We start from the raw sequence: 26,503 nt of genomic DNA on the forward strand, positions 1-26,503 counted from the left end.
TTTTACTTTTTGAGTTCTTAGCATAAAAAATTAATTGTTTTTCTCTCATTCATTTAATTTAAGTATCGAATTAGCATTTAAATTTAAATTTAAATTATATGGAAATAAAAAATATTAATATAATGATATTGTGGGACCAGATGAATATTGTTAAGAACTAAGAACTAAGAACTCATGATTGGAGAAAAATCTGCAAAGAGTTGCTTAAGCACATGTGACAGTACGGGCCCACATGAATAGTGCTAAGAACTAGCATTGGAGATGCTCTAAGGGAGTTGTTATTAGAATCCCACATCTATTTCAATCCCTCTCTAAAGTGCGAAAATTCTTAAATACCCTTTAAAATAACTTCACAAAACCAACCACCACGCCACTTCTTTCATTTCAAAAATTCCCTCCATTAAAACTTCCCAAAACTCCAAAACTCATACCCCATTTCATTTACAATCCACCTTTCTACATTAACTCCTCATATCACCATCATCTTCCTCAGCATCTCCGACCGGCCACCTCCACAGCCGCGACCGCCACTACGAGCATCTTCGCTCGCCGCCGCACCGGAGTGCTTCATCGACCACCGTTGCAGTCGTGCCCAACCACCACTCCATTTCTTACTCGTTGCGATCTGGTACGCACTCGACCCGACCCATCAGTTATGTATCGTATCACACTTTTAAGGTGTGGTATTAACACACCTTAAAAGTGTGTTAGCAACGTACCTTAAAAGTGTGTTGCTAACGTTTCTAATGCACCTTCAAAAGTGCGACACAAAGCACACTTTCAAAGCGCGACAACAACGCCCTTTCAAAGTCCATTTTCTATTAGTGACTGATCTGCTGCAATTCTTTTCTACCATTTATGTTTTGTGTCTTATGTCAAACATTCCAATATTGGTTCAAATGTGACAAGAACAAAGAATCCGGACAACCCACGTCAACCCCGCGCTAGCAGAGTTCACCCTACGACATCGAACTGTAAAAAGCGTGAAGAAGAAGCTCGTAAAAGGCATGCAGCTCTTGCAGTACAAGAGCCTCAACCAGAAGATGTGTAATTACGGTTCTCGCACATGACAGATGTCGAACGTGATGCTGGGACAACCGGTTCGACAATTGACTAACAGTAACAAAACCAGCAAAATAAAAAAGAAGAACACAGAGGATTGGTAACCCAGTTCAGTGAAAAATTTCACCTACGTCTGGAGGGTTCGCACCCAAAGAAAGGAAATCCACTATCTCTAGATTCAGGAATTACTGACACTCATGAACACCACAGTTCATAGTTCACTTCCTAATCTACCCAGTGTATTTCTACTTAGTATCTCAACCTAAGTATGAGAGCCCCTCTCCTTTTCTCTCAATCACTGCCACAGTGATTGGTAACAAACAATCAACAATCAGAGTTTGTAGAATCAAAGAACACGGAACACAACTTTGCTTTATAGAATCAAGGAGCAAAGTTTGTTCACAATAAATAAGGACAAAGAACAATGAACAACCCTAAAACATTTGATATCTCTCTATTAGCTTCGGTGGTTTTCAAGCTTTAGGTCTTTGTCCTTTTATAAACTTCAGCAGCAGTGGCTTGGGCACTAGGGTTTTCTTGGGCTGAAGTAACAGATTGTAGCAACAAATCAAAACTGAATCTCCAAGATATTGTTGCAAAATTCAAACGTGAAGATAGAAACCAATCTTTTAATAAAGACTGTTTCAACAAATAACAACTCACAGTTGAAACCATTCTGGTACAGCTACTTGAACCTCAAGTAACTTTAAAAAACATATCTCCATAAGATCTTCTAAGGCCCACATCACGTTCCAAGCAAAGGACTGATGTCCTAGCTTCACGAAATCAGATGTCAAGGCATCTGCTTCGACATCAGGTTATTTTTGACAAAATGCAGACAACAATGTAACAACAAGATGTCCATCCAATTGTAAATCAACCTTAGGAGGATGATGATATGAGTGATGCTAGAGTTGATGAGGAGTATGAAGAGGGTTATGGTGAAGAAGAAGATGGTTATGGTGAGGAGGAGGAGGAGGAGGAGGATGAGGAGGATGGTCAAGGTCAGAATGAGGATATGCAAGAGGAGGAGGAAGATGATGTATACTTTCCTAGGGGGCCTTTTGACCCTACATTGTTGAAGAACTTAAGGCGACATATAGCATTGCAAGTGTGGAAACATTACAAAAAAAACAAATGCAGAGACAGATCAGGGTGTATAGAAGACTTACCATCATGAGAATGCTTTGCTCGGGAAGGATAAAAAATCAATTTCCTTTTCCAAGTATGTAGAGGGAAGGTTAAGGCGACTGATCTATTGCCTTTGATGACATGCAACATTCCCTCTATGGACAAGACCATGTTGTCGGCGTTTGTGGAGAGATGGAACCCGGAAACTTTCTCTTTTCATACGTCGTTTGGGGAGATGACCACCACACTGGATGATGTGAGTACTTTGCTACATATCCCTGTGTCGGGGAAGTTCTTCACTCTCCCAAATCTGAATCGTGAGGAGGCAGTTGTTGTATGGTTAAGCAGCTTGGTGTTACAAGAAAAGAGGCTGAAGAGGAGGTTCGGAAGTCCAATGGACGTATGCTCGTCATACATGGCTCATCAAGTTTGCTGAGGTGATGGCTGGGAAAAAAAGACCAAGGAAGGTGCTAGAGCCTTCTTGCTGCGATTGGTGGGGATGATAATCTTCTCTGAGAAGACGAACAACAAGGTGGAGGTTGCATACTTGGAGATGTTTTTGGACTTAGAAACAGTTGAGGAGTATGCATGGGGCGCCATGACATTAGCTTTCCTTTATGAGCATTGGAGGCTACTTGAATCTGTTTCATTTATGTCACAATCTCTTACTTTGGTTCAATTGGAATTAATGTAATTTAATGTACAAAGAATTAAAGTTGAGGTGTAATTTGATTACATGCTTGAATATTTGAGCATTCTCCCGCCTCGTTGTTTGAGAGAAAGCTGAACATGCAATATACTGAGAAACAGACAAGGGCTTGCAAATGGGTCACACAGAGGGGGAATATGGACCTGCATAAGAAAAAGCTTATCCTGGATGACCTTACGGGAGCAGTGTTATATGGACACCCTATGATGGGAACATAGTGCATTGACCTTTTCAGCCGGTGTGTCTTTTTAGTGGGTGGATTCGCCATTCAGGCATGGTACGCCCATACCTGCCAGAGCGTGTGATGAGATAGCTCCAAATGCTCAAGAATACCCCTAATGAACCACCAACTGAAATACTCATTGTTGAGGAGATTTATGAGAGGTTTCTTCATTTCACTCCTCATTGCGTGGGTGGTCAGCATTCTCCAATTCCATTGACAACACCTTGCTACTTCAAATGGTACAAGTCGGTGTCACACCCCTGGTGGTCCCTCCTGAAACGAGAGGTCATGTGGCAGTAACTCTTGTGGTAAGGAACAATAAAATTCCCCTCATTCTATTGTTTCATAACAAAATTGTGTGCTTGAAATAAAGTCTAATGTTTTGTTTCATAACAATTGTAAGTTTTAGGGTGTTCTTGAGCAATTGAAGGAATTGAGTGCTCTAACAGTTGTCTCGAACGAGACGTCAAAACAGATCCGGGAAGCAAATCGGCGTATGCAGGCTATCGTACTGCAAAATTTGGAACCTGAGGATGATGATGATGATAGTGGTAGTGGAGATGTAGGTCAAGGTGGTGGTGGCGGTGGTGTTGACAAAAAGAAGAAAATAAAAGTAATTGAAGCCTCTAGCTCGCAACATAGTTATGATGATTTTAATTTTATGAAGGATGAATGTAATTATATTATGGGATCCATATGTTATTTGGAATGGTTTGTTGTGACAATTCCCTTGTGCTTAAGTACAATGATTTGTGACTTTTTAACAATGAAATGTTGTATTGATGTTTGTTTTTAAAGTTTGCATAATGTACATAATGTCTATTTACATAATTATGTGCTTGTAGATTTTTCTTCTTTGGGTTCGCTTCTTTTTTGTGCATACTGTTTTTTGCAAGGTCTGAGTTTTTTCGCACCTTAAAAGTGTGTTAACAACGCACGTTACAGATGTGATAGCCACGCACCTTCAAAGTGCGCCATCTCCATCGCAATTTGAAGGTACGATGTCAAGACACTTTAATCCTATAGCATGTGAGTGTTTATGGATGAATCTTTTACAGGTTTCTTTTGGGTATTTTTTTGTCAAAGGTTGTTGCATGCATATAACGGAGCAACCAACCCCCTTCAACATCTCTCATAACGTGTTATACGCTGTTGAAAGCTAGATCCACATGAGATGTGTAATGCATAGCTAAAAAAATGCCAGCCACTACTAAATGACTAAACAAATACCACCTAATGAATCGAAGCCCCACCATTAACTAAGATTGCTCGGGGTTGGACAGTCTATCTAATGTTTTTTTTTTGAACTTAAAAGGATTTCATTAAAAATCAAATTGGCATAGAAGCCATTACATCACGGTCTAGAAAATCCTGCAAACCCGGAGAACCCTCCTCCAACCAAACCAAATCTGACAGAGAAGGAGCATTTCGTGCCAAGAAATCAGCAGCGGAATTCCCTTCTCTGCGAACAAAAGATAAGTCTACAAAGTCAAATAAATGCAAAAGCGAAAAACAATCATCAATCAATAATAGAAAATAAAATAGAAGCTCCCCTCCTCTTCTTCCAAGCCTGGTGAAGAAGCAAGCTGTCTGTCTCAAATTGAACCTTACGAAACCCAAGTTGAGAAGTTAGAATCATAGCCCATCTCAAGCAAAGAGCCTCTCTAATAGCTGCTGTCATCACCACCACGGGTAGAGGGAGGATGCTGCAAGTATTTCCCCATTCCTGTTGCGAGCTACATAGCCATAACCAGCCATCTTCCCCCTATCCAAAGCCACATCCACGTTCACCTTGACAATGCCAGGTCGCGGCCTCCTCCAAACAGCAACAACAGCTGGCAAAATGCGAAGTCCACCCAACACTTGGTGCGTTTCTTCCGGCGGAAATAGTCTATCTAATGTTGATTAGGTTTCTTTTGGGTTGAAGTGCTAAGAATTATCTAGAATGTGGTATGGTATCAAGATAAGTCTTTTGTCATATTTGTCACAAAAAATTGGCATGCAAGACCAAGCTTCATAGTCTTCACTCTTCAGGATAAATGGTGCACTCTGGTGAGTCCTCGACCCAGTTAGGAACTCAGCCCAATTTCAATACACATTGGGCTATGAAGAATGACCCAGAACAATCACTATTGTCAAAACTCCAAACCATTTCACTTTAGTTTTTTTTCCCCACCAAAAACAAGTTGAATTTTTTATACATTCTCTCTGCCAATTATCACTAGTTTATTAGTATAAAGCTGCCATGTTTGACAAAATGCCCAAGAACGGTGCAACCAACAAGTACAATTCAATTCCTTGTGCCGCTCCCTCAACCTTTTGATATCTCCTACCGCCACGTGTCGCTGTCAGAAGAAATCAACCAAAGCGGGACCCACACTCCTCCAACTCCACCGTAGCTGCAACCTCCAATAACAAAGCAAACGCATTTTTCTTTTCTTCTTCTCTTCCCCTCTCTGTCTCTAGCTGTTCACGACGTTAACCTCCCACTATTTATTCTTAATTAATTTATTTTCATTATTGTTAATCCTCAATTAACCACTCTGTTAACACCCCCAATCCCACACTTAACTCTCAACTCAAGCAACAAGAAAGAATCACGATTCTCGAATCGAATCGTTCAACGCTGCACAAATTCTAGGGTTTCTGAATCGTTCACAGATCGAACGAACTTCATCAACAATGTCCGGCCCCCTCGATTTCTTCGCCAGACCTTGTCAGTCTCAATCCCTCTCTCTCTCGATCGATTCGTTTGATTCTCGGCATTTCACTGATTCTCGATGTTTTTGGCAGGTTTTGAGGGGTTTTCCGGCAGTGATGAGAAGAGAGAAAGGAGATCTGATTTCGAGAACTCTGAGGATGAAAGGAGGACGAGAATCGGATCGCTCAAGAAGAAAGCGCTCAGTGCGTCTACCAAATTCAAGCATTCTCTTAGGAAGAAGAGTAGCCGGAGGAAAAGTGACGGCCGCGTCAGCTCCGTTTCCATCGAGGATGTCAGGGATGTTGAGGAGCTTCAGGCTGTTGATGCGTTTCGCCAGTCCTTGATCATGGACGAGTTGCTTCCACAGGCATTTGATGATTACCATATGATGTTGAGGTCTCTCTACTTTCCTCTTTCACTAGCAAAATTATTTGATAGATAGCATAGCATAGTGTATATACTGTTTTGTAAATGTCAATCTTGGACAAATGCCATATGATAATTCAATATACTCTTATGTAGATTAAAGTTAGATGCTAAATTACTTGTACGGCGATGAATCTTAGGCGAGCGTCTTATATGTGCACAATTGTATTATTTTACAGATTTTTGAAAGCAAGGAAGTTTGATATTGAAAAAGCAAAGCATATGTGGGCTGAAATGCTACAATGGAGGAAAGAATTTGGTGCTGACACCATTATGCAGGTAAATGCAGATGGAATTTTGGGGCTTCAGGTTTAGTAGTGAGAAGGAACAAGATAAACTTTTACTGTGATTGATTTGCCTGAATCTAATTTTCCATGTTTTTTCTTCAGGATTTTGAGTTCCAGGAGTTAGATGAAGTTGTGAGGTACTACCCACACGGCCATCATGGCGTTGATAAGGAGGGAAGACCTGTTTATATTGAGAGACTTGGAAAAGTTGATCCCAACAAGCTTATGCAAGTTACAACTATGGATAGATATGTGAGGTACCATGTGCAAGAGTTTGAAAAGTCTTTTGCGATAAAGTTTCCTGCTTGCACTATTGCTGCCAAGAGGCACATAGATTCAAGTACCACGATCTTAGATGTCCAAGGAGTGGTATGCTACCTAAAATTATTCCTCTTTCTATTTGCATCGGCTGCAAACTAAAGTTCTATAAATAATTTGTTTGTTGTGTAATCTTAATTATTAGGGCCTTAAGAACTTCACAAAGTCCGCCCGGGAACTCATTACGCGATTGCAGAAGGTTGATGGTGACAATTACCCTGAGGTGTGATCTCTCATTTCTTATGTGATTTTTGCCATGTTCTTTTCTAATGTTAATATCATAAGTTACTGAAAATTTGAAATGTGATTATGCCGGTCACCGTGATTAATTGTTGTTTTCGTATTGATACAGACACTCTGCCAAATGTTTATTATCAATGCTGGCCCTGGATTCAGGCTGTTGTGGAACACTGTCAAGTCTTTTCTTGATCCCAAAACAACTTCAAAGATTCATGTATGTAAAAATGCTGTCTTCTTCTAGCTGTTTAAAGCTCTTTTTAATGATGGTATGAGGCTGCTGACATTTCTTGATGCTGCTTTGGAAATATTATTTAGGTTCTTGGAAACAAGTATCATAGCAAATTGCTTGAAGTAATTGATGCCAGGTACTGAAAATTTCTATTTTTTAAATGTTCATATTTTTGTGCGTTAAAATTTCTTAGTCTATGCTTCTCTCACCCGCCCTATTGGCCACTGCATCATACTTTCTAGCTTCAGTGCAACTTAACATTATCCTTTTAAATGCCTAATATATAATGCACTTGATTTAGTGAGTTGCCCGAGTTTCTGGGAGGTGCCTGCACTTGTGAAGATCAGGGAGGCTGCCTTAGATCTGATAAAGGGCCCTGGAAAAATCCCGAAATATTGAAGGTTATATGATGTTCTTGTTTGAGTTTTTGGTAGATTTTTGACAGAAGTTGTCTATATCATTCTGACTTGTAATAGGCTGACAGATAATTGCATTTGGAGTTTCTGCAGATGGTTCTCAATGGTGAGCCTCGGCGGGCAAGGCAAGTAGTAAAAGTTCTGAACAGTGAAGGGAAGGTTATTGCGTATGCGAAGCCACGATACCCAACGGTAATTCCTTAATCGGCTGATTGTTGCCTTGGTTGAGTGGAGCCAAATTTGATGCCTTCACACATTTTCATCAACATCTTTCGACCCTATCATTTTTTAATTTGGCACTCCTTCCTACCAAACAGGTCAAAGGCAGCGATACATCCACTGCTGAATCGGGATCAGAAGCTGAAGACATAGCTTCTCCAAAAGCGATGAAGAACTATTCACATCTTAGGCTGACCCCTGTTCGTGAGGAAGTGAGTGCTTGCATATTGTCAAATTTGCTATTGAATATTGATTGTCTCAGTGGTCTTGTTGTATGCACCCTTTCCTGGCTTGAATAAGTTAAATGGCAAAAAAGTTTTCTTTCATAATTCTTGCACCTGTTATATTGTCTATTCATTTAAATGTACAATGATTGGTCCACAATATTTGAAGACATCATGAGGATAATCAAAATAAAATCATAAAGAAACCTGAGGATTTGCCCTATTCTGTCTTAAATATTTAAATTCTTCATATTGTGTTTTTTGCCAGGCTAAGATAGTTGGAAAGTCAAGTTATACCAATAACTTTTCTGGGTATGATGAATACGTTCCAATGGTAGACAAACCTGTGGATGCTGTCTTGAAGAAGCAAGCATCTTTGCAGAGGTCTTATACTTCACAAGGTTTGTGACTTTGGCCTGGTACTTTTTTAATTTACCTTTTTGATGAATCTTCTCATTTTGCTATATATCATTTGATAGGCTTTAATGAAGATATGAAGTGCATTTTCTGTAACTGTTCTTATAAGACAATGAAATTTAAATTTCGTAATAATTTAGTGATCATCTAATGAGTATCATCAGGAATAAAAAATGGAAAGTATTTAACTAAAACTACAACAACATAATAAACTATTTCACTTCTGAATACTTAATACGGTACTTGTTGCATTTGAATGTGGTGTTTGTTGGGTAAAATAATCCATTATACCACCCACCTACTTCCATAAATAGCAATTCGCTCCCTCATTCCCCCTTTTCCTAAACCTACATATTTAGTTTTGATATTTGGATTCTTATATGGGAGCTTTGGTCTGTTGGAAGGATAGTCAATTGCAGGTTTTTTTCCTTGTGATTTGCGATGCTCTCCACTTCACATTGTGTGTCCTCCCTGCAATGCGTAGAGAATTGTTTTGACGCAGCAACCCTTGTCGCCTGAAATTGCTGCAACTTGTGGCGGCTATTGCAGCGTCACAGTTGCCGCTAGTAATATCTTGAATACCTAAGTATCCTCCCTTGTTTTCTGTCGTGCCTCTCGTTTTCTGGAAAATGGAGCTGTCTGTCATGCCTCCCCCTTCTTCTGTGAGCTTAACCATTTTCTAGCATTACACTTGTGTTCTATGCTCTTTGTAGCAACTGCTGTCCTGCCTCTGTTCTCATGGTTTTTGCATGTCTGTGCAGCTTGCTCTTCTAGACCTCCTTTTTTTTTTTCCCTGTCCACTTTCCTGTTATGCATAGTTTTCACTTCACAGCTCATGGCATTATCCCTCTCTGTAGCAACTTCCGTGCTATCTCTACTCTCAAGATCTACTGTCAGCCTGACACAGGCCTTTGCAGTGTGCTCTTGTAAACATCCTCTGTTCTGCTTTTTTCCTCCTGTCTATTACAGTTTACACTTCTCAGCCCATGGCATCATTATCCCTCTGTTTTTGACACATTAGTGGCTTAAACTGATTTAAGATTTAGTGCTGTACTTCTTTTCCTTATGCTCCTTGACTTTCATTATTGGTTTGTTAATTGGATGTCTAGGATAGTTCACTAAGACTTTTGACTTAAAGATGAATTTGTCAGTAATTATTGGTAACATTTTTATTTTTGAGTATTCATATGTTTGTAGTGTAAATTATTATCTTGTTACTTGTATTAGTATACATAATTTTTGGTATAGTGGCCATCTAGCTATCCACCATCTTGCTATAGCATTTTTGGGGTTGACCTCTCCAATGCCATTTCCCAAAATGAATGGATCCCTGAGACAGTATCTAGACTTTGTTTGCTAGTTAATCTCAAAAGAGGCTTTGCTTGAGGGGTCTGCCAGAGGTCTAAACCATTATTTAAGAGTTCAAGCTTTGAGTAGAGTTGGTTGGGTTCTTGAATCTTGTTATTATCTATTGTAATTTTCTTCATTAAAATTAAAGTGAATTTCCAATTCAGGGGCACCTTCTCGTCCTGCCACACAGAGAACTCCAGAAGGGATTCAAGCTCGGATTTTGGTTGCAATAACTGCCTTCTTGTTGACCATATTTACTATTTTCCGTCAAGTTGCGTGCCGGGTGACCAAGAAACTTCCTGCAATATCATCTAATCATGATCAGAGTACTTCAGAACCAACTTTTGATACAACTGTTGTGGAGGTTATTCCTTCTTCATCAACTCCAGCACATACAGAGGAAAATCTCCTTCCCTCCATGCTGAAAAGGTTAGGAGAGCTTGAGGAGAAGGTTGACACACTCCAATCTAAGCCGTCTGAGATGCCTTACGAGAAAGAGGAATTGTTGAATGCTGCTGTATGCCGGGTGGATGCTTTGGAAGCTGAGTTAATTGCTACTAAAAAGGTAGCAAACTATGCTCTTGTTATTCACTACTTTTGGAGAAAATATAATAATGAAGTTTAGTCCATGCCAAAAGCATTGAAAATCCATTTCTTATTTTTCTCTTATTCTATCATCTTTAAATTTTGAAACTAAGCACATGTCATTGCTTCATGTTTGACTGCTTGTTGCGTTCAACATTAAAATTTCAATCTGCATGGAACTGCAGTTGTTTGTACATTTAAAAAATGGCATGGTGTAGTGTGATGTGAAGAATACAGGGTCTCATTGATCCTCTTACCTAAGTAAGGGCCTAATATTTGGATTTTGTGGATTGTGCACAGGCTCTCTATGAGGCTCTAATGAGGCAAGAAGAGCTTCTTGCTTACATTGATAGGCAAGCAGAAGCCAAGTTACGGGTAAGTTGAGCAAAGTAAAAGCCTTTAACAAGATTTTTGTTTTTTCAGATTTCTGATATTTCATTTTCCCTTCATTTTGCTGTGTTTTAATCAGAAAAAGAGGTTTTGCTGGTGAGAATTATAGATGGTAGAAGCGGCTTCACAGAGGAAGAGGATTCTCAAGAAGGAAGCTTCCCCGGCTGTTCTGAAGGAGTGTGTTCTTATGGAGGGTTGTTGACCTTGCACATGATGTGACTCTGACCCACTCATTTTCATTGTACTATCAGTAAACGGTGTGTTGTTTCAAATGTGTGTATAATATCAAGAATGACATCTTTTCTATCTTGTCAAACACGAGCTTTGTCGCTTTTGTTGCGGCAGCCTGTTTATCCTTTAGTTTTGTTTGCTTTTGTTGTATGAAAAGCTTTATTTCTTCTCATTTCTCATTACTTGCACTGTTATTCAAGCATTAGTCTCTCTGCTATCCCTTCCTAGTAGATAGTAGTTATCTCAAGAGGCAATATCTTAAAATCTATTTGCTAAGTTGGACAAAAGAAATATCTCGCTAAGTCGATCTGGAGCCGAGGCTGTATATTTTCTTGGCGAGCTGTGCAAAAAGGAACTAATGTATTTAGATATAAGTGCAATGTGAACAAACTTTTATCTCAAACAATAAGAAGAGTTTTGTTTCCTCTTTGCCTTGAAATGAGAGGTATCATCCATTTAAGACCAACATATAAATATAGTTCATAATTATATGAATGCAAGATAAACTTCTAAAAACATCCTTTCCATTAAGTTTGAAGATGAAGGGGCCAAAGCAGGGTCACAATCATAATGCAAACTTAGTCTTGCTCCCAATGGATTTGAGACCAATGATCTCCAAAGCAAGAAAATGTAATTTTCTTAAACAAAACAGTGACTAGTTTTATTCAACATATATATATACACAATTGTCAAGGAATGGCAAACTTTATATTATACGAAAGTTTTCAATCGAATACTGAATAAAGCAGATAGCTGAATGCAAGGAGGCTGATGATATGGACAGCTTCAAACTTCATAACTTGATGCAAAATATTTGAGAACACGCAGCAAAGAACACCATCACCTTACCAACGGAACTGTAATCATAAACCAGAAAAAAAGTGTATGAATAAATGCACGCTATACTTCATAGTAGAATTTCATAGAAATTGATGGCTAGTATGACTTACCAACTTCTTCTTTTTCTTCTTGTCAATTTGGTCTTGAAGTTCTACTTGGCGAGCAAGGGCATCATCAAGTGCCTATAGCAGAACAAAAAGATTTAATTCACACCTCATATTCACGAACACCACCGGTAGAAAGATATTAATGGAAGATAGAAATAAGAGATATGATAGGCGATATAATGTGATACCTTTTTGGTTGCAGCCAACTCTTGTTCCACAGTACTGACTCTGTTCAGAGCATTGTTGAGCAACTCCTCTTGTTCTGGTGGCATGGCAGGTCTAACGGCGAGAACAGTGACTCTCTCTTCTAGTTCAGCCATGCGCTTAATCATGGCCATGTAGTCATTGCTTGAAATACACGCTTTCATCATATTGCCACCAGCATAGCATTCTGAGCCACCATAGAGTGCTGCTTCAGTGATTCTCCTAGGCATGTTCCTTGCCATGCGGATAATGGTCACAATGCCCATAACAAGGGTCATGATTCCTCCGACAAGTTGATGGCTAATCACTTTAGCGTTCTTGTTATTGTTGTTGGGGAAACAATCTGCAGCATAAGGGGAATAAACTTCAAAATACTGAATTTTTTTGTTCTAATTGTTATCAGCAGTTATTCCATAATGAATCAATCATATACCTTTAGAAAGTGCAAATTTATCATTTTGTGCTACTTTCTTCCAAGATGAATCAACTGGCTTGTCAAGTACTGGGACAAAGGCATCATACTGATACACACTGCATTGCTTTATTGTTGGCGATAAACATTGCACGTCGTGTGATTGTGGAAATGCATCTTTGAACCCCTTAACATTGAAGGCAAAAAAGAAAAATACTCAAGTGTCATACAATGTGGAATAGGAATACATAGCGGAAGTTTCAGGACAAAGCTTTGCACTGTGGAATTGTCAAACAGAAGGAAACTGGGTACCTTTTGATTTGCTGTTCCATCTTCTGTGATTGTTTTCTCCTCAATCATGGATAAGGTTTTCCTGCTGCATTTTCCCTCGCCATTTTGAACCATCTAGTTTATCCAGAGGAAACACTTAAATGTTTTTCTTTGCTAGTTATATAACTAAAGAAAGTTTTCTCTCTGCATTAAGCTACTACCTTCAAGATATCTGGATCATTCCATGGCCCCTTGTCAGAATGCATACAACCACCTTTATCTGCACAAGTGCAAGTGCCACCCAAGAACTCTGGAAGTTCACTGGTAAATATGAAACAAACAAATGTAAGTGTTATTTATAGTAATGAGTAGTAATGCAGGTTCCATATTGCATGAATATACTTAAAAAATAAGTGAAACATGTCACAACAGGATCAAGACTGTCGTGTTAAAATTTTGTATCCATCTCTCTCATCACTATTTTGTATCCATCCCTCTAAATATTTATGAAGAGAGAGATTGTTTCAAAACTTAACATGACACCAGGAGAGTATCCCTATCACAAGATGACCTTGGATAGCCTAAATTTATGGATATGAGTATTAGATGAAATACTTGAATGGAAAGAAGATAAAGTTAACCTGGCATCAATCATTTCAAGCAACTTGCTCTGGTATTTGTTACCTAGAACCTGATCAATAAAACATTAATCTGTTTAATGTCCCTGCTTAACTGAGAGTCGACCTTGTTACAAAATGATAAGTAGCCTAGAAATGCTTACATGGATTTTTGAAGTGGTCTTGGGGTCTAGGAATGACTTAACAGTATTCCACAAGAGCCTAAATCCAGAACCAGCATTGATGATAAACATACGGTTCAGGGACTGTGTAGAAAGGAAAAATAAATTAGGGTGAACTTAGAAGGCCATTTAAACTAATGCCATGCTTATGTAGATAAACCAGTACCTCAGGATAGTTGTCACCATCAATCTTCTGAAGCCTCTGGAGGAGATCCCTTGCTGCTTTGTTCATACTTTTAAGACCCTGAACAAGAGTCCTTGTCAACAATTATATAAAGTTTCCTTCATTTTGGAAAACGTTTTTAACAATTGACATGATATCCATAGTTATGACTAGAAATGGATATTGTGCATGTTTGGAAGTCCATCTACAATTGATTCTAATTGAGAATCAATATGTGAAGTTTCTATGAGTAGCTTCTGGGCTAAAGACTTGATTCTGAGGAAAAATAGGCTAATTCAAACATGCGAATTGTCTCCTTGAAATTATGGTGACTATCATATTCATTGAAGGTGTTACAATAGTTTTTTCTTCTCCTCTTATTGGTTTTTCTTTGGGCATAGAATGATTGAAGAACTGAAAAATAGCATTGCAATCATATACTTACCACTCCTTGCACATCCAAAATAGTTGTGCTTTGGTCAATGTGCTTCTTAGCTGCGATTGAACATGCTGGCAACTTAACATTAAAGGTCCTCTCAAACTCTCTTACATGGTACTTGAGGTAACGTTCCATTGTTGTTACTTGCATCAACTTGGTTGAGTCAACTTGACCCAGTTTTTCAATATAAACAGGTCGTCCTTCCTTATCAACTCCATGATGCCCATGTGGGTAGTACTTCAGAACTTCATCTATTTCCTTGAATTCAAAATCCTTCACAAACACACACAATTTGTTATGATGATTCGGTACATAAAAATTTAATGCAGAAGAATAGAACATGAAAACTGATTATTATGCTTCTCAACAGAAATACCTCCATGATAGTGTCAGCACCAAATTCCGTCCTCCACTTGAGCATATCTGTCCACATTTGTTTTGTTTTCTCAATATCAAACTTCCTTGCTCTCAAGAATCTGAATCATCATACAGTACAATTATAGGCAATCAGAGCTGCTAAATTTAGGCATTAGATAAAGCTACTCATAAAAATAAACAAAGCTGCAATATATCACCAAGAAATAAGTAAGAAATGCTAACGAAGCAAAACTAACAGCATCATTTCGCGGAAATCATGGAGTGTAATGTAGTTAACTTTCACTTCTTGTGTTTCGTATCGCAACTCTAAGCATTTTCCATTAGTGATTAAGCAAACAAGAAAAAATGTCAGAAATATTACCTTAGCATCATGTGATGATCATCATGCTTTGAAGGTAAGAGCTCTTCCAATATAAGTGTTTGGCGAAAAGCATCAACTGCCTGCAACTCTTCTGTGTCGAGTTCGTCCGCAATCGAAACAGACATGACCCTGCTGTGCCTCCTTCCTTTCTTGGTAAAGGAATGCCTGAACTTAGATGAGGCACTGATTGCCACCTTCTTAAGGGATCCGAGCTTTGTCTTCCTTTCATCCTCAGAATATTCAATTTCAGGTCCTGTGTTTACAAGTAGTAGAAATTTTACTCATAGAAGTTTGAATAGGAAGATAGAGAGAAAAATTCATAGTTTCATACATTATACATTTCATGCTGCAGCTGTTGTTTCTATTAACATTTAACAACCTATGCAAGTATAAATACCATGTTTCCCCATCTTGATAACATATGGATTGCAAACTGCTAGCGTGTTTGTAAATTCTCTGTACAATTGATTCTGAAGCCAGAAATAATTTTGGAGAGAAGTTTTTGTGAGTAGTGTTTGAAAACAAGTAGCTTCTGGATTTTAGAATTGATTCTGATGAAAGAAAAGTTGTTCCAAACACGCTAACAACCAACAATTTCCCTAATGAATAGCATTGGTTGAATTTGAGACATGACAAGAACTATACTGCTCTTACATTTCTATATATACATTCTGCATGTCCATGTCCATAACTTTGATCTGTTATTCATTTGTTTATAACTTTACATTTAGTTTTATTGAAACTGAAACCAAACCATAGACGGATGCAAAATTGTCATGGGGTACCATTCCCAAATTCTAGTTAGTACAATTTTACAAATGTAACCATATGGAATTGATAAATATTTGATGATGTATGCATGAAACATAAGCAAGCAATGCAGAAAACACCCGCAAAAGATGCAGGGGAAGGTTCTGATATATGAAATTCAACGAATTATTATACTCACCAATTTTCACGGTTCGGTCCATAGGTCCGGACATAGGGTCACACATGATGAGTTGAATCTTGTAAGCTTACTTGAATCAGCAAAAATCGCCGCAAGGCAGAAAAAAATCAAGTACAAGCATACATCAGGTACCCAATATTGAGCCTTTCACGTGCACCTACGCCTTCTTTTCACCATGAAAAACATGTCAGAATCTTATACAACCAATTCTTTATGCAATCAAATAAACAATCATAACATCTTATTCTCAATGCAATCAAGCAAACAATCATAACATGTTCGGTTTTACGATTTGCACAGAATTCAAAGCACGTAGAAGCTAAGAATTGTAGTTTTTAACCGGAATTGATTGTAAAACATTGTATGCTGCAACCAAACATGCTATCAATCATCTTCATATTAGCATGCATGGATAAAAAAAACCCCGAAAAAGAACAAGAAATTGAAGATAGATAGATATCTTAATGATCAAATGCAGCTGAAGCAATTAGATAAACATGAATGCATCAACTTGTTCATGGATCAACATCATACTCAGGTGAAAGAATCTTAGGAGATGATACCTTGACACCGGAATGTAGAGGCTGCAAAACAAAGAGAAAAAAAGGCAAATATATCATCCGAGTAAATCTCTCAAATTGCGGCCACCAAAACAGGTAAGACAGGTTGGAACAACTATTAGACAATTTTAGAGTTTGCTGTTTCTATTTATTTATTCATAGTCATTTTCCATTGACAGGGTCCTCTATGAGATGACTTTTTTTCAGTTTCATTCACAAACATGATTGCATGATGATGGAGTTGGTGTTAGCAAAATGCAAGCCACTCCTTTGCACATATACTCTCCACATAGACTCTTCCATTGCACTCATTGCTTCATGTACTTTTACCCTATTGACATTTAGAGATAATCATAATAATTGCTTGTCTTTTTTGGTACAAATAATAATTGCTTGTTCAAATATAATAAATGGCCTCATATTTTATTTTAAAATGTCCGGAAGAACCTTTTCTCATAATTTTTTTTCTTACAAATGACTGGTCTGATTATTGTTATTGAAATTGAGTTACATTATGCATTCTCACTTTTTCAGAAAATTATGAGTTATTTTTGGACTTTTTCTTTAACAAATTACATTCAGTTTATATGATTTTGTTTGATTCAGGAGATTGAGAGAGGCATTACCCATGAAACTTGTTAATAACTTGAATATTCAGAATTGAGCTGGATTTAGCTGGAAGTACAAGTCAGCTGATACTAAATATGGAGCTCCACTAAGTCTAGATTCATGCCTAGCCCATTCACTAAAGAGGAAATGTCATCCAACGGCTTTAACTGACATGTATTAAAATCTATAATTTATACTTAAAAGTTAAAAGCATAATATTCGTGAAAGTAATATATTATTATTAAACTTAAATTGGATTGATATTGTTTTTTTTTTTAAGTCATATTGTTGTTACTTACTATATCTAATACGTGTTTTCTCTTGTATGCTGAAATTGTGAGATTTCATATCTTTTATAACATGGCTCTATATAAGGGCGATAAATAATCCTATAAGCCCGCCTAACCCAACACATTTGGCGAGTTGGGTTGGGTTGGGGTCTCAAACTTACCAATCAATCTTAATCTTGCTCGACACAACCCATCACTTGACAAGTGTAGAATGAGGTTGGAAGAGCCCTTCTAATTAGTGACAAAAGTATTTTTTTGTGTCCTTGACTCGAATGTCTCCATCTGTATGGAAATTATAGTCGTCTTTCTCAAGAAATGATTTTACTGGGGTTTGAACTGCGTCATCACTCTTTCGGAGGTCTAACTTGCTTACCACTAGACCAACATCATATCATATCAGTTAGTTTAGTTGATTTATTTGGAAATGTTTTTATCTTTTATTTATTGAACAACCCCTTTGCAGAAATTAAGTAATTTCAAAAATAAAACTATTTTATTTAATCTTTAAATTTGAAAAAAGTGTCCTATTGAGGGATATATTTTAATTTAAAAATCATTCCAATTTTATTTTGGTCACAAAATCATTGCGAGATTTAAAGATATGGATTGGACTACGATTGAGTGGTGGATCAGCCCATACATTACAATCCATATAATTTGGATCCATTGACCCAAAAAAGAAAAGAAAAACCTTTTTTTGTTTTCAAACTATCTTCTGTTCTTCTACCCAGTGTCGCAAAACCCCTGATCCTGAATGCTTTCCATAATCTGATTACTGTCTTCAGTTCAGTGTTTTGCATCGTCATAATCGGTTATCAATTTTTTGAAAGGGAAGAAGTATCGACCCAAACGCCCCCCTCAACCCCGCCAGCACCACCTCCTACAGGTATGCCTATTATATAAGGATAGCTCTACCATTTACATAGTTATGTTAGCTAGTTTATATATGACATGATATTTCATTCATTTCTGTTTCTACTGAAATATTTTAATTCTTCCCAGATATCATCGTCATGTCTTTAAGACTATAACTCTGCTCTTCTCAATTTAAAAAATATGATCAATTCATACTCACGATTATGGAAGGTATATATTTCCTTTCATTCTAACATGTAGTATATAGCTTATAGGTATCCAATAATATCACACCATTATTATTAGACTAATTCGCCACCAAAATGCTAGGGTAATACTAACTATTATGCTGTCACAATGTAAATTGCTTAGGTCTTTTCTGCATATCCTCATTTTTTTTTTCTTATGCTGTATGTATGCATTTCATCTGATCTTGTTTTGCATGAGTGGTGCCACTTATAATTATTAACTTTGATTTATTACGTTTTTGAGTTTCAGATTCCACTGCAGTTCCCGAAGAATAGGCCGTGCAGCCCTTGTTTTCAGACGGTGTCTTCGAGCTTCTGTCGGTTTTTGAGTTCTATGATGACTGGTGATTCTTTTGTAGTCTCTAGTGGAAATGGCAATGGCAGTATCAACCCACTACCTAATCTGCAGAGGACTTACCAAGTGGTGGTTGCTGCCACCAAAGATATGGGCATTGGTAAGGATGGAAAATTACCCTGGAGATTATTTACCGATCTCAAGTTTTTTAAGGAGATCACTACCGCAACATCTGATCCCGGGAAGAAGAATGCCATAGTAATGGGAAGAAAAACATGGGAGAGTATCCCTCTTAAGTATAGGCCTCTACCCGGTCGGCTTAATGTTGTTCTCACACGCTCAGGTAGCTTTGATATTGGAACGGCAGAGAATGTTGTGATTTGTGGAAGTATCTCTTCTGCATTAGAACTTTTAGCTGCTTCTCCTTACTGTCTGTCAATTGAGAAAGTATTTGTCATAGGAGGCGGTCAGATATTTAGGTATATGTTCTTCTCCCCCTTCTTGTGCTCCATCCTTTTCTGCTATAGACTTATGGCTGATAATTTCAATGTACAGAGAAGTTCTTAATGCACCTGGATGTGAAGCTATCCACTTCACTGAAATTCATGCAAGCATTGAGTGTGACACTTTTATGCCTCCAGTTGATTCCACTAAATATCAGTTATGGTACTCATCCTTTCCTAAGGTGGAAAACGACATCCGCTATTCTTTCGCCACGTATGTGCGTGTTCAGAGTTCTGCAGCAGAGTCCCTGAGTCAGAATACTGATCCACTTTTTGATAATAATTCAGATTCCCTAAAGTTTGAGGTTCAAAACTTTGACTTTCTTCCTGAAATGATTCTTCAGAGACATGAGGAATACATGTATCTTAGGCTGATTCAAGAAATCATATCTGAAGGTACAACTAAGGATGATAGGACAGGGACTGGTACCTTGTCAAAATTTGGTTGCCAGGTAATGTGTCAATTGATATATTGAGTTTATCATAATTTATATGCTGACTTTATCTCTATAATTCTACAGATGAGGTTCAATCTCCGCAGAAGCTTTCCTCTTCTAACAACCAAGGCATGCAATTGTGGTTATGGTTTAGGATATGTTTTTAATCTACTGTGCAAAACATTATTTTCTTTTTAATTACTTTGGATGTTTACGGTTAAAGAGGAATGTCTATTTGTACATTTTGATAGAGAAGCTGACATGATTTCTTCATTGGGTTTCTAGAAAGTATTTTGGCGAGGGGTTGTTGAAGAACTTCTTTGGTTTATCAGTGGCTCAACAAATGCCAAGGTAATTATAACTTTTGACAATCTTTTCTACACACATGAATATGGTATGTACTAGTCCCTTAGGTTTGGTTATGTGGTGTTGAACAGTAAAATCTGGTTGTAATTCTTTCTAGCTCCTTCGTTTTTGTGCTACTTTGTTGGTATAGTAGATAAGGACATACGGTTATTATGACCTATATTCAGAAAGCATTCTATATTGACAGGTGTTGCAGGAAAAAGGCATTCATATATGGGATGGCAATGCATCCAGAGAATACCTGGATAGGCAAGCATGATTGTCATTTGTTCAACTTTTAAATACAGATTGTACACTTATCTTCTTCTTGCAGTTACTAACTGGCATTACATTTTTTTACTACAGTATTGGTTTGACAGAGAGGGAGGAGGGTGACTTAGGACCTGTTTATGGGTTTCAGTGGAGGCACTTTGGTGCCAGGTAGGTGGACAACTAGTTATTTTTCTCAGGTGGTGAATATTTAATAAACTGTTTAATGTGGCATTGCTCTGCTCTTTACTTTCCATCTTACATTTTATAGGTATAGTGACATGCATAAGGACTACTCCGGCCAAGGATATGATCAGCTTTTAGATGTTATTAACAAGATAAAGCATAATCCTAATGATCGACGTATCATTCTCTCTGCATGGAATCCAGTTGATCTTAAATTGATGGCACTTCCACCCTGCCACATGTTTGCACAGGTCTGCAGCTTTAGTTAGGGTTCTCTTTGAAAAGTCTCCCTCTCCTTTTTAAATCTTTTAATTTTTGTTAATTTTTAATTTGTAACTTGCAGTTCTTTGTAGCAAATGGAGAATTATCATGTCAAATGTATCAGCGATCTGCTGACATGGGCCTGGGCGTGCCATTTAATATTGCATCTTATGCGCTCCTGACATGCATGATTGCTCATGTTTGTGGTATGTAAATGATCAAAGCATTTGCTATAGACTTAAATATTATCATGTGTATACTTCATCGTAAATGTTGAGGTTTCCAGCTGTAATGAGAGGTGATGTAATGCCATTTCATTTTGTTGTAAATGGCTTTAAGCATAATAATTGGTGGTGGTTCTCATAGATTTATTGTCATGATCCAATTTATTTTCTTTACAGGGGGGTGGGGGGTAATAATATGACTTTAATGTGCTCAGCTCAGCCCAAGCCTGATTTTATTTGTTTAACTAAGATTGACGCTTGAAACTTCGCCTCAGTTGGTTTGTTAAAAAGTTAAAACTAATATTTTCTTTTGGACTTCAGTCATGTGAAGAAGTTGATTAGTATCTTCTGAAGTTTTGCATTCAAGATTATGAAGCTTTTATTTTTCTGTTGTTTTTTTTGGTTATATTTTATCACATAATGCACTTTCCATCATTTTTATAGCTTTTTTGTTAGGGTTGTTTCAGAAGAAATTTGTCAGTAAGTTTTTGTTTCACCACTGAGGGTTGGTTGTAGTTGGGTTCAGGTTCGAGAAGTTTATTGGGTTGATAAGATTACAATTGAAAAAATACAGCTCCAAAAAGTGCTTTAAAAATTGACTAAACAAATCCTTTTTTTTTTTCATTTCAGAACTCGTTCCAGGTGATTTCGTCCATGTTATTGGGGATGCACATGTTTACCACAATCATGTGCGGCCTTTGCAGGAGCAGCTTCTTAACCTACCTAAACCTTTTCCTGTATGTGTGAATACTTTAGAAAATTATTTGCTTTACATAATTGGCCACAAATATTTTACCATTTATCACTCCTTTAGATTTGTGTCTTTTGACTCTTTACTCTTTAGTCTTGATGACTATCTTAACTCCAATGCAGACTTTGAAGATAAATTCAGAGAAGAAAGATATAGACTCTTTTGTAGCTGCTGATTTCAAGCTTGTAGGCTATAATCCTCACCAGAAGATTGAGATGAAGATGGCAGTTTAAAACCTGTTAGATTCTTTCTCCCTTCTTCAGATTGTTTCTGGTTTTTGAAATTGTAAGTTTGCAGTTGTTTTGCTAGACAAATTTTCACCTTCAGAAGATTTATCAAACGTGGTTTGGTGCTTTCTTATGGTCCATGAGCCGTAGAACCATGTTGAGCATGTATGCTAAAGGGATTAGGATCCTCTCATATTAGATAACAATATCAAGTGAAACATTTTTTATCTTTTTCTTCATAAATATTCAGAGGATTCCACCTAATCAATACTTATGAAGTGAGATAGACACAAAAGTTTCAATATAATAGTGTCATGTGAAGATTCCACATGAGAGGATCGTAATCCATCTTTGAAAGAAAGGGAAGATCTGTGTGGGTGTTTGCTAAAAGCGAGAAACTTATGGCTTCAAGGATGATGTTGTACAAAGGAATTGCTACTGCCAATGGCTCCCTTTACCATTTGCTTTGTTTTTTATGAACTCATGTTCAAAATTAAATAATGTCAAAATTGCTCTTTTTTGTTTCTTGGGGGTAATTTAGTGAACATGATAGCAGCATGTAATCCAATCTGATGTATATAAGCTATATTTTATTAGATTAATCTCAATCACTGATTACAAAGATCAAGTGCCTATAATTGTGCAGGAGAGAGTTGTAGAGAACCTCTGCTACATAGATCCAAATTGCACACACACGCACACATATATATAATAGGAATTATTATTATCCATAGAGGCTCCTTTCATGAAGGCTTCAAGTGCTTTTTGTGATGTGCATAACTAGATTAGCAAGCTCCAATTTCTCTACCCCATGAAGTTTGACAATCTTGTTTTTGAACCTGCGGAACAATTCATCCATGATTGCTTCACCAAACTCTGACTTCAGAATTGACTCTGCAACAGCTCTTATGTACTTTGCCACTGCCTCAGCTCTTGTGTCTTCATCAATATCATCGCTCACGTTGATGTTTTTGATCCAATCCGTTCTTATTGTCTCCAACCTTTGAATATCAAAAGACCCTTCTTCCTCAATTACTTGTCGTATCTCCTCAGCAGTAGGACAGTATGACGGTATGTTAAAAGCGTCCAATTTTGCCTTCTCAATCAAATTCTGCACCAAAAGCAAGTTTTAGTGTGTTTGGTTTCATGTTTGCGAACCTCAAAATCACTTTTAGATAGTTATAAGAATGTTTGACAATCCACATAAAAAATTGTTTTTAGTCTCAAATTCTGCAGGAAACTTGAGAGAGTATTGTTGACATAATGAATTGAGAAATTTTATAACCGGATTTCACAACATTACCATATAGAAATCACTTTTCCAATAAACATATTTAAACATAAATCACTTCACTTTCAACTCATATTTACCATAATTAATTTTATTAAAATGAATTCTATCCAAAACCAAAATTCTCATAACGCTGTGATCCAAACAGGCACTCAGAATTTGTATTTATGTATATATGCATGTATAACATACCTCTGAGGCCATGTCATTGAGAACCATACCAATTACCACCCAAGCATTTATGAGTTCATTATTTTCATCTCTACCAATAAGTGTTATGACCATTGCACCACCAGGAAGCAGTTCACATGAACGTGATCCCAGAAATAACTTGAAGTCTTCTCGAAACTGTGCAAAATATGCTTTGTGCACTGCTGGAGGACTTGTCTTTGTTAGGTAGATGGCCCCTTTATTCAATGGTTCTGCAACAACAGTCAATTCATCCGGAGTCTGTTGACAAAACAACAACAAAATCCAAAGCAATTATCACGTTGTAATATGAAAATTTACACATTATAATTTTAGTTCCCACTAATTTATTTTTTTTCACGTTGTCTTTTATTACTAGGAATTCACTGCATAGTAACCGATTTAGCGCAAATCACTCGCTAATTTGGTCGCTAAACGGTTAGCGAATGATTTTAATGTATTAGGGACTAAAAATTTGGTCACTGTTGGAAAGCTTATATTTTTAAGTCATGACTTTATTTCTATTTAGTCATTCTATTTTTTTATTTTAAATCACATGTATCATTAACTGAGTCAATTTTATTTCAGTTGGATAAGACCACTATGAGCCTCAAAGCCCTTCTTACCAAGTATTTAACGGATTTACAAGGACTCGAACACGAGACCTTAGTTGACTACGCTCTAAGTGGTTTAGTCACTCTCGGCATGCTATCATATGTTGGCTAAAAACTTAAATACAAGTGAAGGTTGTATAATTTACCTTAGAAAGCCAATGCAGACTATAGGAGGAATGAAAGAAATGAACAGAATCATTGGGAAAGAGTCTCCCATAAAATGACCCAGGAGTTCCACTAAAGAAACATGGACCAAACTTGTGACCCTTCTCTTGTTGCAATCTCTTATAAAAATCAGGTAGTGACTTGAAGGTGGTGTTGAAATCATTTCCAAAGAGGTCATTGAGGAAGAATTGAAACACTGGTTGCTCAAGGTTCAGGTTTTGGCTCACTGCATCAACAGTGTTGATGATGTTAGATGCCACCATAAGCGCGTTTGGACCTGATGAGCAACCCAAATCTGCCACTTTCAAACAGCTTGGAAATGTTGCACAATACAGCCTTATTATGCTATCTTCAAGTATATGTTTTGTGGTCAGCATCACGTTTCTCTGCATGTGAAGAACGAGAATAGGTTAATCAATATGATACTATTAACATAATACTATTTGCATTTTAAGCACTTCTAATTATGATGTGAATATATTTAATTACATCTTATGGATTATCATATAACATATAGATGTGATTTAATTACCAAAACCGTTTAATTGGCATAGCATGCAAACACTACAAATATAAATATTATATCAAAGAGTGAACATGGTACCTGAAATGAGGAGTTGTTGGCGTAGCTTGCATCTCCATCACCTCCATTCATGTGAAGGACTTGCTCAATTGCCATTGTGCTGAAAGTTGATGAAGCACTTTGAATCAAAAAGTGATTATTACGTAAGTAGTAGCTAGTGTTCCTTGGTTTAGGATATGAGGTTGAGGCTTGCATTCCCTATTTATATGAAACGGGACACAGAGATATACCAAATGGACAAAGTTTACCAACCAATTAATGACCAATGAAAGTATTCTTAATATAGTACACAACATGGCAAAAATATATACTATATATCAAGTATTCAATTCGTTAATTAAATTATCTCTTTCAATGCTTTTCAAAAGCCATAATAGCTATTCAAACTATATACTATCGTGATTATCAATAATTAATGTCCATACATGCATAACCTTCAACTTCATTTTATAATTCCCTCTAATAAGGGTATATATATTTGCCCGAACGAGCGTTTGCACTTTTAGGGGCATTCTCAAATTTCAATCACTTGAACTTTAAAGAGAAAAAATGTTAGGATGTAATTGAAAAACAAACATATACTAAAGTATTCATGGTAATGTTTTTTTGGTGCTTGCTGCGGTACCTTACTTCAGGTCAAGGTATGATACCCTAAATGAGTTAGCATAATAATAAAGACTTATGTATCACATGAGTTAGCAATTGTATTTTTTCAATAATGTACCTTAAGATTAATGACGTCGATTAGATGGGTGTTAAGCCTCTCACTTGATCAAAATCATGTCGCTCAGACTCAATGTTAAGGTTGAGATTCACTGCAACCTCTGCAAGGTCGTGGTGGACATCAACAAAAGTCGTCGAGGGACAGTTGAGTTGCCCAATGAATTAGAGTACTATTGGGACTAGAATTATAACATTGAGAATTATAAATTCAATTACAACATATCATTAGTCTACTGAATCACCTAATGTGGGTATCACACCCAAAAAAAAATTGTGGGTACCACAGAATTCACCATGTTTTTTTGTTATGGACACTGGTGAACTTAGTGGCAACATCGGCTACATATGGGTTTTGTTACGGTTTTTAACTGTCATAATTTATATTTGTTAAAAAAATATAGACATGATTTTGGAAGTTTATGTTATGAATGTTGTAATGGTTTAAAATGCCACAAAATATATATGCTCCGAAAAGAATGAGTTAAAAAAAGATGAGACATAAGTGATAAATATAATATGTGATTTGATGTGATGTAATTAAAAGAGAAATATAAAAAAAAAATATAGATATTCTCAATGTATAACACGTATCATTGTGTTATGCAAGTTTGTGATTCTCTTTGGACACACGGAGTCATGTGTTGAATGAGTTTTTTGTTGGAAGAAGAGCTGGTGGCTTTGTTAACGTGGTGAAAACCTGGTGAAAGCACAAGAATAGTTAGTTTGCACTTGTATCCATTTTAGAGATGTTGAGGTTGAACTTTGATGACACCTGTCATTTTGAGATAATTGATGAT

At 37.1% G+C, this 26,503-nt stretch overlaps 4 protein-coding genes across 7 annotated transcripts; 2 read left to right on the forward strand and 2 right to left on the reverse strand.

Moving 5' to 3' along the window:
* Window positions 1-5,553: 5,553 nt before the first annotated feature.
* On the forward strand, window positions 5,554-11,330 carry LOC130729136 (phosphatidylinositol/phosphatidylcholine transfer protein SFH8-like). 2 transcript variants are annotated; one of them, XM_057580771.1, is made up of 14 exons: window positions 5,554-5,841; window positions 5,919-6,222; window positions 6,432-6,531; window positions 6,642-6,908; window positions 7,003-7,080; window positions 7,210-7,311; window positions 7,413-7,462; window positions 7,628-7,727; window positions 7,827-7,934; window positions 8,060-8,173; window positions 8,454-8,586; window positions 10,117-10,517; window positions 10,838-10,912; window positions 11,007-11,330. In XM_057580771.1, exons 1-14 carry the CDS (start codon window positions 5,808-5,810, stop codon window positions 11,025-11,027), a joined length of 1,887 nt encoding a protein of 628 aa, XP_057436754.1. In that variant the 5' UTR covers window positions 5,554-5,807; the 3' UTR covers window positions 11,028-11,330. The 2 variants fall into 2 exon arrangements, with proteins under 2 accessions (XP_057436754.1, XP_057436755.1); XM_057580772.1 differs by having other exon boundaries at window positions 5,556-5,841; window positions 7,836-7,934.
* Window positions 11,331-11,662: 332 nt separating this feature from the next.
* Window positions 11,663-16,750, reverse strand: LOC130729139 (phosphatidylinositol/phosphatidylcholine transfer protein SFH3-like). 2 transcript variants are annotated; one of them, XM_057580775.1, is made up of 14 exons: window positions 16,644-16,750; window positions 16,081-16,246; window positions 15,132-15,384; window positions 14,769-14,868; window positions 14,399-14,665; window positions 13,957-14,034; window positions 13,773-13,874; window positions 13,633-13,682; window positions 13,213-13,312; window positions 13,034-13,126; window positions 12,743-12,908; window positions 12,294-12,652; window positions 12,109-12,180; window positions 11,663-12,015 (listed from the first exon to the last, which is right to left on the reverse strand). In XM_057580775.1, exons 2-14 carry the CDS (start codon window positions 16,124-16,126, stop codon window positions 12,004-12,006), a joined length of 1,698 nt encoding a protein of 565 aa, XP_057436758.1. In that variant the 5' UTR covers window positions 16,127-16,246; window positions 16,644-16,750; the 3' UTR covers window positions 11,663-12,003. The 2 variants fall into 2 exon arrangements, with proteins under 2 accessions (XP_057436758.1, XP_057436760.1); XM_057580777.1 differs by having other exon boundaries at window positions 16,081-16,243; window positions 16,644-16,668.
* Window positions 16,751-18,249: 1,499 nt separating this feature from the next.
* On the forward strand, window positions 18,250-22,763 carry LOC130729138 (bifunctional dihydrofolate reductase-thymidylate synthase). 2 transcript variants are annotated; one of them, XM_057580773.1, is made up of 12 exons: window positions 18,250-18,425; window positions 18,542-18,625; window positions 18,893-19,416; window positions 19,493-19,892; window positions 19,962-20,006; window positions 20,163-20,228; window positions 20,431-20,492; window positions 20,589-20,663; window positions 20,764-20,929; window positions 21,022-21,145; window positions 21,794-21,900; window positions 22,037-22,763. In XM_057580773.1, exons 2-12 carry the CDS (start codon window positions 18,596-18,598, stop codon window positions 22,145-22,147), a joined length of 1,710 nt encoding a protein of 569 aa, XP_057436756.1. In that variant the 5' UTR covers window positions 18,250-18,425; window positions 18,542-18,595; the 3' UTR covers window positions 22,148-22,763. The 2 variants fall into 2 exon arrangements, with proteins under 2 accessions (XP_057436756.1, XP_057436757.1); XM_057580774.1 differs by lacking the exon at window positions 18,542-18,625 and having other exon boundaries at window positions 18,251-18,425.
* A 132-nt stretch (window positions 22,764-22,895) lies between these two features.
* Window positions 22,896-25,079, reverse strand: LOC130729140 (probable caffeine synthase MTL2). Its single transcript, XM_057580778.1, has 4 exons — window positions 25,005-25,079; window positions 24,382-24,786; window positions 23,625-23,882; window positions 22,896-23,252 (listed from the first exon to the last, which is right to left on the reverse strand). The coding sequence occupies exons 1-4, from the start codon at window positions 25,077-25,079 to the stop codon at window positions 22,896-22,898; spliced, it is 1,095 nt and encodes a 364-aa protein (XP_057436761.1).
* Between the last annotated feature and the right edge of the window lie 1,424 nt (window positions 25,080-26,503).

This window comes from Lotus japonicus, chromosome 1 (genome assembly GCF_012489685.1).
Source record: "Lotus japonicus ecotype B-129 chromosome 1, LjGifu_v1.2".
Classification (NCBI taxonomy): domain Eukaryota; kingdom Viridiplantae; phylum Streptophyta; class Magnoliopsida; order Fabales; family Fabaceae; genus Lotus; species Lotus japonicus.

Bases quoted from the DNA above. Each gene is read 5' to 3' on its own strand.
- LOC130729136 (XM_057580771.1), top strand. From the start codon at position 5,808: ATGTCCGGCCCCCTCGATTTCTTCGCCAGACCTT. The intron at 8,174-8,453 runs GTGAGTGCTTGC...GTTTTTTGCCAG, and splicing joins TGACCCCTGTTCGTGAGGAA to GCTAAGATAGTTGGAAAGTC. The intron at 10,518-10,837 runs GTAGCAAACTAT...GATTGTGCACAG, and splicing joins AGTTAATTGCTACTAAAAAG to GCTCTCTATGAGGCTCTAAT.
- LOC130729139 (XM_057580775.1), bottom strand. From the start codon at position 16,126: ATGTGTGACCCTATGTCCGGACCTATGGACCGAACCGTGAAAATTG. The intron at 13,875-13,956 runs GTACTGGTTTAT...CTTTCTACACAG, and splicing joins ATGGTGACAACTATCCTGAG to TCCCTGAACCGTATGTTTAT. The intron at 13,313-13,632 runs GTTAACTTTATC...CATATTTACCAG, and splicing joins CTTGAAATGATTGATGCCAG to TGAACTTCCAGAGTTCTTGG.
- LOC130729138 (XM_057580773.1), top strand. From the start codon at position 18,596: ATGATCAATTCATACTCACGATTATGGAAG. The intron at 19,417-19,492 runs GTATATGTTCTT...TTCAATGTACAG, and splicing joins GGAGGCGGTCAGATATTTAG to AGAAGTTCTTAATGCACCTG. The intron at 20,664-20,763 runs GTAGGTGGACAA...TACATTTTATAG, and splicing joins TGGAGGCACTTTGGTGCCAG to GTATAGTGACATGCATAAGG.
- LOC130729140 (XM_057580778.1), bottom strand. From the start codon at position 25,079: ATGGCAATTGAGCAAGTCCTTCACATGAATGGAGGTGATGGAGATGCA. The intron at 24,787-25,004 runs GTACCATGTTCA...CTTCACATGCAG, and splicing joins CCAACAACTCCTCATTTCAG to AGAAACGTGATGCTGACCAC. The intron at 23,253-23,624 runs GTATGTTATACA...CTTTTGGTGCAG, and splicing joins TCAATGACATGGCCTCAGAG to AATTTGATTGAGAAGGCAAA.